At 34.4% G+C, this 10,872-nt stretch overlaps 1 protein-coding gene across 11 annotated transcripts in view; it reads left to right on the top strand.

The window, feature by feature from the left end:
• Positions 1 to 10,872, top strand: part of NOL4 (nucleolar protein 4) — a 376,171-nt gene that overhangs the window by 207,477 nt on the left and 157,822 nt on the right. For all 11 annotated transcript variants that reach the window (XM_054460888.2, XM_054460889.2, XM_054460890.2 and 8 more), the window contains one exon: positions 3,192 to 3,475. In XM_054460888.2, coding sequence (XP_054316863.1) covers positions 3,192 to 3,475 — 284 coding nt within the window. The remainder of the gene's footprint in view (positions 1 to 3,191; positions 3,476 to 10,872) is intronic.

The raw sequence follows: 10,872 nt of genomic DNA, 5'->3' as shown, positions 1-10,872 counted from the left end.
AGATTTTATTTTAAAATGTAATATATACTTAGTGTTATTTAACCTAATAACGTATTGACAAAGCTTTCATACATTAAATGTTACTATATTTTTTAAAAGATTCTAGAACACAAATGTTACATCACTTTTTTTCATGAATTAAAAATTGGAGTTGAATATTTTCATTGTGCTCTTCTTTGGACTTTTGTGGGAAATAATAAAGTAATAAAAATCATCTTCATAATTTAGCATAAGAATTTGAATTGGCAAAAAAAGAACATGCACACATTTATCTAAATTACTTATATAAGTCATCCCCTTAATTCTGCATTTCAAAAACCCTAGACATTTCATGTTAAAATAATATTTTGAATCCCTGAATTAATACCTATGGAAAGTACCATGTAATAAAAAATGTCATATTATTTATGGCCAGTTTCCTAAATTTTCCTATGTATTTTTTCTTTCCACATCAATTCTTTCTTTGATGGGTACATAAAAAGAGTAATTTAATAGAATTTTGCCATTTGAACATATTTTAACATTGTTCACAGGGTAGTCTTAGAAAACTGCCAAAAAATATTATTTCAGGCCAGGCGTGAAATAATAATTCAGGCCAGGCGTAATTTGTAATGAAAAAATATTATTTCATTACAAATTAAACTTAAACCTAATGTGCTTTGTTTTTATATTTTTATTTTATTTTATTTTATTTTTGAGATGCAGTTTCGCTCTTGTTGCCCAGGCTGGAGTGCAATGGCACGATCTCAGCTCACTGCAATCTCTGCCTCCCAGGTTCAAGCGATTCTCCTGCCTCAGCCTCCCGAGTAGCTGAGATTACAGGCACATGCCACCATGCCCGGCGAATTTTTGTATTTTTAGTAGAGACGGGGATTTCACCATATTGGCCAGGCTGGTCTCAAACTCCTGACCTCAGGTGATCCACCCACCTCGGCCTCCCAAAGTGCATGAGCCACTGCACCCAGCCTGTTTTTTAATTTTTTACTACAGATCTGGTTTCATCTTAGACTCTTGCCTATTCCATTACTACTAGTTGTACCAGTTTTTCTAGTTGTCTCCTCTTTTTCTGCACTGCCACTGCTTCAGAAGTTTGAGCTTTTAAATATGCCAAATTAGATGACTTCTAAATCTCTTAATTGGTCTCCCCAACTTCCATTTTGCCCCTTCATACCATTCTCCTCATCAGAGTCAGAATAGTCTATTTGAAATATAACTTTTTCCATGTCACTTCCCACAATAACTTAAAACTGTTATTTGCTCCCAGAATAAAATCCAAGTTCTTTGAAAAACAAAATGCTTTTCTTGGTATTCTCTTTTTTTCTTTCTATGTTTGTCTTTTCTCATTCTCTTTTCTTGCGCTCCAGACTACTCTTACTTCTCACTTGCCCTGCATATGCTGACCTCTGTGACTTTGCACATGCTGATCCCTCTACAGAGAATGCTCTTCGCCAACTTCTCCACCTCGTTGAGGCTCACTCACCTTTTGGAATTCAACTCATATCCCCTTCTTTAGGAAGCCTTCTATGACGTCTTTATCCCTTGTATTAGATCACAGCCTTCTTGGTCTGCATTTTAAGAGCATGTTTGTTTTTCTGTCTCTTTTAATTATCTGTGAACTTGTTGAAGACAGAGTCTCTACAGGCCAAATACTTAACCCTATTTTGGTCAGAGTAAGCACTTAACAAATGTTAGTGAATAAATGAATGAACATGTGAGTTATATTACTCTTTCAGAATTTGAATATAATTCTCATGAATGTAATTGATTAGAAAACATTAACTATTTCATTACACCCCTCAAAAAAACATACTTGATAATATTCAGAAAAATAAAAATCACAAGTATTGAATAATATTTCTTTTGCTCAGCCATATTTATATGATTTCACTAATAGCTTTTAACTAAATGAAACAATTTATTACCTTTTCCATCATAATTTTTAAAAATCAGTAGCAAATTTTTATCATATAAGATAAAATTAATTAAGAAAAATAGAATGTTATTTCATGTAATCTTTGTCTATGTGTTTTCTTTTTACAAAATGGGGATCATACCAACCACACTCTTTTGTAGCTAGATTTTTGTGTTTAGTACTTCATGACTCACATCCCCATATCTTAAAATGGAATATTGAATAACTACATAATAGTCTAACAATTTCAACATTTATTTAAATAATCTATTTGTGGTAATTTAGGTCATTTCTAATTTTTTGCTATTATGAACAACACTGGTATAAATGTTTACCTACAAAGAGATACACACAATGATTAAACTTCTTAGGTGTTAAACTCCCAGAAGTGTAATGACTGGAACAAAGTTTATGAGGACTTTTAATGCTTTAGATGCATATTAAACACTCATTCAGCTAATACTGATGCACATTCCACCAGCAGGATAAATGATGCTTTTTATCAGAGAATTTTTACCAAATCTAGATATTCTCACTGGAAAAACAAAAACTATTTGCAAAATAATTGGTAGTTATTTAATTCTCTTTGGTTTTTTTTCTTTGAGATTGCATTTGAGATTGAACTGTTCTCTCAATTCTGTTTTCTTCTTATTATTTTATTTCACTTATTGTGCCTAAATGTGCTGTGTTAGCGCATTTGCATTGCTATAAAGGAATACCTGAGACTGGGTAGTTTATAAAGAAAAAAGGATTATTTGGCTTACAGCCCTGCAGACTGTACATGAAGCATAGTGCCAGCATCTGCTCCTGGTGAGGGCTTCTGGAAGCTTACAATCATGGTGGAAGATGAAGGGGAGCCAGTTTTTCTCATGGTGAGAGAGGGAGCAAGACAGAGAGAGAAGAGGTGCCAGGCTCTTTTAAACAACTAGCTCTCCTGTGAACTCCCAGAGCAAGAACTCACTCATTACCATAGGGATGGCACCAAGCCATTCATGAAAAATCCACCCTCATGACCCAAACACCTGCCACTAGACCCCACTATGGACATTGGAGGTCACATTTTAATGTGAGATTTAGTGAGGACAAAACATTCAAACCTTATCATGTGCCTACTAGATTAAAAATAACAATAACTGCTTTACAAGCTTATTGCTGAGGATGAATTACATATTGTATGTAAAATGCCATTCACATAATGGGAGTTCAATAAATACTAGTTGAAGTAGAATCTGAATAGCATATTGATTAAAATCAAAATATAACTTTTCCTTTCCAACAGATGATTCTGCTGCAGAGAGCTTTAATGGCAATGAGACTCTGGGGCACAGTTCAATTGCTTCAGGGGGAACACACAGCAGGGAGATGGGAGACTCCAACAGTGATGGCAAAACTGGGCTGGAGCAAGATGAACAGCCACTGAACCTGAGTGACAGTCCCCTCTCTGCGCAGCTAACTTCGGAATACAGAATAGATGATCACAACAGTAATGGGAAAAACAAATATAAGAATCTTCTAATTTCTGACCTCAAGATGGAACGAGAGGCAAGAGAAAATGGAAGCAAGGTATGATCACATTACAATTTCCAGAATTTTTGAGTTGGTCGTGAAGGTCACGAAAAATACCTATGCATATAGGAGATAAACATTATTGTTAATAAAAATATTATAAACAAATCCAATAAGAGGATACCAAGAAACTTATGACCAAGCATATTGTGTGTTTATAACATATGATTTCAGGAATAATAGCAAAATGAATCGTGTCTCAAAGCTGTGGGTGTTTTTAGATCCAGAGAATCACTTGAGTTAATGTTTCTCATGTATATAATCTATCTGTATGAATCTCTCTGGGAATTTGTTGAGCTCAGATGTGACAGTTTCAGTCTCAGTACACCATTTTCTACTATAAAAGATCACTATCTAGTTTCTCCTAGATGGATAGGTGTACGTAAAGATAAAGTTTCAATTAAATTCTTCAGTTTGCTTTGGAGACCTGGGGACTTTGATCAGTAATTTTCTTTGTGGACACTAAATAACTGTTAAGTATGAGGGTCCTGGATGAAGTTTGTGGATTAATTATTTTAGGAAATGATTTATCATAAATTATATCGTACAAAAGACAAAAACATATTTCAGACATATCTAAATGTTTAGATTCTTTATATTAATATTAGAATAAATTACAACCCTCTCCCATTCCCAGCTGACTTTTTTTTAATTAAGCTTAAACTTCTGCTAGTTTGAGATAACACATGCTGGTGACTTTGCTCTATGATTTTTGAAGGTGTACTTTGGAACAGATGAGGGTTTTTATGGAATATACCTTTTGAGTGCCTTCCCCAGCCCTTACCTCTAAGTCAGAGTTGTAGAACTTGTTTTTTGACATAGATCCTTAAAGCAAAATGTCTTAATCTGGATTAATTTCTGAATTTGCTAAGGCACTATGCTTCCTAAATTGGCTCTATTTAAATCTTCTTGCTTGCCTGGGGGTGTGTTGTTTTATCCTCTTTTAAGCAAGTCACTAGACATCAACCGACACTTAAGCACTCCTGCCTGAGGGAGGCTGCTACAACTTTTGCTGTGGCAAATGTTCAAATATCCTCCTCGGTGGTTTAAAGCCAAATTACATAAACACAAATGATTTTATATTTGCTAACATGATCTGATTCACTGTGCACTGTGTTACATTTTACAGAACAAAATAACTCCTAAGTTTCCCTGCCCTCCACGTAAACCTGTCTTTATGAAGTTTAAATAATCGTGAAATGTTCTTTCTATGATATGTGTCTATTAAATTTTTTTCTAAAATTATCCGATGGTTTGCTCTTCTTTTTTTTACTCCCTTATTCAGTGTTACTCTGGGAACGATGCTTATTAAAACATATTCTTGCACATATTAGACAGAATGAAGTGACTTTTCTACCTCTATTACAATGGAGTTGAGAAGCACAGATGGTTTGGGCTGCTCGTGAGGGTTAAGATGATAAATGAGCCTAGAAGAGAAGAAGATACCCCTGATGCACTTAATATTTTATGGTTTAGTAAATGAAGAATACTTCCTACAGCCCAACTGAGGAATAGCCAAAGATGCAGAAGAAAAATCAGAAGGGTGTAATGTATGAAAGCTAAGCAAAGTCCACCTTTGAAGGAGAGTGTAGGCAGCTCCAATGGACAATGTTGAGAAATCAAATAAGATGAAGATAGAAAATAGTTAAATTTGTGAGAGAGTTTTGATAGCACATTGGGAAAAGAATCAAGAGATATTATTTTTATTATTTTTTTCAAAAAGAACATAGTAAATACTTAGCACCTATGAAGGACAAATACATCTAGAGATAAAAACGGCAGGAGTACTAGAGCTAATAGTGTCATATCATCTATTGAAAATTTGCTAAAAGTAAATTTTAGATGTTCTTACCACATGGGAGTGATGGCTATGTTAAGTTGCTTACCTGGAGTAATCATTTCGCTATGGATAGGTATACAAAATATCATGTTGTACATCTTAAATTTATGCAATTAAAAATACTTGGCATACTTACAGCAATGGAGTAGGTAGCAGAGACAACTCAGAAATAACAGTCTTTATTTACAAGGCTCTTGATACATAATTTTGAGAAAGAGGATACACATGCATAGAAAAGTTTCTTAGAACAAGCACAGGCAATACTTATTCTCATATGAAAACAGTAAGAGTTTAAGTAAGAAAATGCTATTTGAAGTAATAGTCAAAATAGGCTTCCTAGAGGAACTGAGGCTTGAACTTTGAAGGAAATATAAGATTACCATTTTATTCCTTTCAGAAGGGGTCTCTTGCTAGACACTGTGAAGGGCCTGGAATGCAGATAGGGAAGATGACTTGGTCTCAGGCTAGGGAATCGTTGTCCATTCTGACCTCAGTATGATTTTATCACTTCCTCATGGCATTGAGGAAGAACATGACATCCTTATGCAGGATAAACTAGTTGCCACCAGTTAATTTATTCTCCGAATATTTACTAAAGGATTCCTACATGCAAGTCACTGTTGTAGGAAGCAAAAATATGTAAACCAGAAGAGCAAGATTCCTGCCCTTTAAAAGCTCATGGTCTAACAGTGGGGACAAACTTGTGGTTACAGTCTGATTCTGTAAGTGATATGAGGGACATATGGTAAGGAGGGTGAAATGAAAGAACAGAGGAAGGGTGCTGATGGACTATAATGATTCTTAAGGAAAACTCTAAAGAGAGATTGATGCCAGAGGTGAGTGTGGAATGGCAAGTAGGAGTTATTCTGATTATGTATGGGAGAGGGGTAAGCATGTTTTAAGGCACAGAGCTGTGAGAGAGCATACATGGCATGGGTATTTGCGAGGAGCTTAGCATGGCTGCAGCAGAGAACATGTGTGAAGGGATGAAGTATAAAGCGGCTCCACCAATAAATGTAGGTCATTTTAAGGACTTCGGATTGTCTAATAGAAAGAGCTTAGTGGTCAGCTTAGAATTTTAGAAAGCTTGTGGTCAGCTTGGAATTTTATAAAAATTATTCTGGCAATGTTTTGGTGAATGAATAGGATAGGGACTAGAAAAAAGTAATGAGAGAATGCTGGTTAGAGAGCTATTGTGGCAATCCAGAAGGAAAATATTGACAGTTGGAATCAAATAACTGACAATGAGAAAGAAAAGCAGAGATATAGTATAAAAAAATACTGAACATGTTATTTTTGTTCTTTTGACATTGTATTTGCAGGACTACTTATCTAACCTCCATAGGTTGTATTAATATATTGCCAAACTCCTGGGAGTGCCATTTACATAGCCTGCAATATGAATAGCATATTTACCTTTCTATATCCCATTAGTGTGAACATTCTGTGAATATAAAAATGATGTTTACCTTGTCCACTGCAATATGCCTCACACCTGGCTTACTATCTCGTCCATAGATGTTTCTCAATACTTTGAGGAAATATACAAATGTTTATTGAATATGGAAAGCAAAGCATAGAGGAACATTCTAGAATGACTCCCAGATTTTTGGCTTTGTTGCCTAAGTGGATGATGAATCCGTTTACTAAGATTCAGAATGAGAAACATTTGAAGAAGCAGGTTTTGACGTGTAGTTTACGGCGCACATGCAGTGTCCATTGGACATATTTAATAGGCATTCGGGGGACATGTGTCAGCTCTGAAGAAAGGTACAGGATGGAGAGAGAGACATTTTAAAGATTTCAGAACAAAAGTGCTGCTTGAAGCTGTGGTGGTTGATAAGATCACCTTGGGAGAGCATAGAATGAGGAGAGAGTCGAAATATGTCATCTCGCAGAATATCAATCCATTAGGAACAAGTGATATAAAAGGAATTTGTGGAGAAACATATACCCAAGGAGAAAATGAAAGCAACTAGATAAGAAGGGGATATTTTAGAAGCCAAAATGTGGAGCATTTCAATATTGATATAAATTGTTAAACAAAGCGATCCTTAGATGAAATGACATAGGCCTGAACCTGAACATTGGTTAGGAGAGTTAGTGCTCAGAGGTGGATTCAAATCACATGGCAGAAGAAACACTTAACAGAATTAGTGGGAAATTTGATTGAAGACAGTTATAGAGGCTGAGATAGGAAAGTGGAATCATTTTAATTGTGAAGGAGACTGTGTCTGGAATTTCGCTTTAGAGATTCATCCTGCAATCTTAATCCAAATGTAGAGTGCTCTAGGGTTCCTGCATCTGGATCAATACTTGCTTTACCCCAAGGCTATGAAGTGAACTTCATAGTAAAGTTCTGTTCAAACTGTGCAATCTTTTGTAGTTCTCAGGATTGTTCCATCACTTCTGTGTGACCTTTTGAATTTACACTACATTTCTTCTTCCTTGGAGGGCTATAAAAGCTTAATTATATAGAATATATGAAAAGCTTAGATTCCAGTGAGTTTAATGTTGACCTGTTTCACAATTTTATTGTGAATAAAATCAAACAAAAATGATTATAAAGCATTGAAAAATTGAACAGTGAATAGAAGTGCTTAAAACGAACAGTTGAGTTGGACTATGTCATTTACTGATTACTTATTATTATGCAAATTCACTCACTAGACTAGCAGGGAATCACATTAACTAATCTAAGGACTAAATGTATTAGACTGAATGAAGTTAGGTGATATTTATTTTCTACTTGCTGATGGCCGCATTTTAAAAGGACAACTAATAACATTAGAGCTCCAAAAGAGTTGAAATGATGATAGAGAGCTTGGAAAATGAGACCCATGAGGAAGTGTTAAGGGATTAGCTATATAGAAAATGAAAGGCCAATCAAACACCAATCTAGGTATAGATTGTTTTGAACTATTAATCAGTGAGAATAGAAAGACAGCTAGAATTCTAATGGCAGTGAATACTTAAAAACACTGTATTATTGACTTTTTAATTTTTGTTTTCTATTTATCTTTTAGTATTTGTAACCCAGCTGCATTTTACTTTATATGGTTAAATATTCTGAAGCAATTTCCCAAAAGAATAATGTTTCCAATAAGGACTGCGGTGGGCAAGTGATTATTGTTGAACAGTTTATGTGCAACTGTGGTTACTGCATATTTGGGTTTTAGCTCAGTTCCCAAGACCCCTAAATCTTCACTTTATTTAGTAATATTTTATTTTGTCCAGTGTGTTTCATGTAGCTTTTTTCAATTAATCTTTAATTTTTTACTGAAACTGATACTACCATTCAGTTAGTTTATAAAATATTAATGGTAACTAACATTAATATTTGCTATATTTAATTTCATTTAAATATGATTAATGGAAGCAGCACATGTTTCAAAATATCTCTTTTAAAAAAAGAAATTCTTTTACAAACTAAGAGCGATGGATTGACTTTTGTAATATTATCTTTGTCTTTGTTATATGGATATTCCTGCTCATTATTGGTTCAATTTGATGATTTTTAATGTCTGGCTTTTAGGTGTTATACGCTTATTTGGCCCAGGTGTTGTTTAGGGTAGAAGCAACAATATGTATTCTTATTCAGAGTAGAAACAACAATAGTAAATGTGCTTAATATGTGTGAGACACTCTCCTGAGTGCTAGAAGGACAAAAGAAAAGAAAAAGAGTCTCTATCATTAAGAATTCACATTTTGGCCAGAAAAAGCAGACATATAAATGAGTGTATTATAATACAGAAATTGATTTGTGTGTTAGAGTCTCCTTAGGCTTACTGACTGTGCCTTGGAAGGTTCCTGAGTTAATTCTCATCGGTTAAATAGGAGATGGCCACTTAGCAACACAGAATAGGGAATTCCAAAGAGAGGAACATTGATGAACAGAGCACTGACGTAAGGACTAGAAATGCTGAGGATGGAAGGTGACGATTTAAATCTGGAGACTAGAGTGTCAGACTAGGGAAGGTTTTCAGTATCCTTTTGAAGCTTGGATTTTACTCTTTAGTTGACAAGGAATCACTTAAGGGTATAGGGTGGAAAATAGTGTGGTCAGATTGTGTTTTGGGGTAGGAAAAATTCTGGCATCTGTTTTACAAGATGACTTTAGGTGGAATAAGAAGGGAGAAGTCTTCTAACAGAGAATAAGACTTGCCTTAGTAAGGTGGTAGTTGGGATGGAGAGGAGGGCATAAATTTAAGAAATATATAGAAAGTTAAATGGACAGAATTGGCTGTTTGATTAGATAGGTGGTGGAGAGTATAAAAGAAATTTTAGCCACAGGATAAAGGATATATCAGTTTTGATACTGGGATACTATATCAAATGTAGTAATGATGAATATTGTATAATGCTTTCTTATTCATAACTCAAAGCAACCCAATGTAAGAAGAGCAAATACAGTTATTAGCTTTATTTAAACAAAAGGAAATAAACTCTAGTGCCATTTAAGTAATTCCAGTGACATTATTAATACAATCAGATAAGTGATAAAGCCTGGTATTTAACCCAGGTCACCTGCCTCTGCAGCCCATGTAATTTTCACTACACCCACACCTGCTGATGCTGTGTGAGACCAGTCATCTCTCTGGATCACATGGTGACTATAACAGGCAAGCTATACAGAAAGGAATAGTATCTAATACAATCAGTGCATAGCTTTTGATAAATAGCAAATACTTGCAGTGGCATTTCTTATTTTCTTATTTGAAATATTAGTTTTGCTTTTGATGTCTTAGTTACTTTATACCATGAAAAGAATGTAACAGATGCCTCTATCATAAAACTAAGCATTTCTTCAAAGTATCCATTTATTGCTTTGGTTCATAAATGTAAATGAATGCATAATTGAATGAGAGTGGTTCTTTTAACAGCTCTAGGGTAAATTTTGAGCTTATATTTTATTAAATACCAATTTAAAATAGCATCTTCATATTATATACATATATAAACCTATGTATTTTGCATATAAACACACATACATATAAATAATATATTCCATACTTAAAGATCACATATTCTTCAGTTCTGCTCATTACTGGATACATTTTTTTCTTATGTTCTTAGTAGATTTTTTAAAATAAAATGATGCACAAGAAGGATATAATAAGGTTAATAGCTTTGTAGTATATGTCATATTGCAATCTAAATTTTAATGTCTACAATGCTTTTATGAATAAATACCCACATTACTAGGGATTGTAAAATCAACTATATTATACAATAATACAATTTTAAAATCAGGAACCACTTCATTTTACAGACGAGGAAATTGAGACCCACCCAAATGACCTAACACCCAAATCAGTGTCCTTTTGAATCATTATTCCACCATGTTTGCCATTGCATATGCTCATATTCTCTACATGTTATTGCAGGAAGATGAAGGACAGGGCCATTAATTACAAGTGCCTATGCCTACTATGAATGTTCCAGTCCATGTTGGTTCATTTCACATTTTATATCTCAGGAAAATGAAGAAGGTGAGGGGCTTCATCTAATTTATGCCTTGAAAAGTGCAAGGTAAAGTTGATTTTAATTCTGC

Source organism: Pongo pygmaeus, chromosome 17 (assembly GCF_028885625.2).
Source record: "Pongo pygmaeus isolate AG05252 chromosome 17, NHGRI_mPonPyg2-v2.0_pri, whole genome shotgun sequence".
Lineage (NCBI taxonomy): Eukaryota > Metazoa > Chordata > Mammalia > Primates > Hominidae > Pongo > Pongo pygmaeus.
This window is presented reverse-complemented; position numbering and strand designations above follow the sequence as displayed.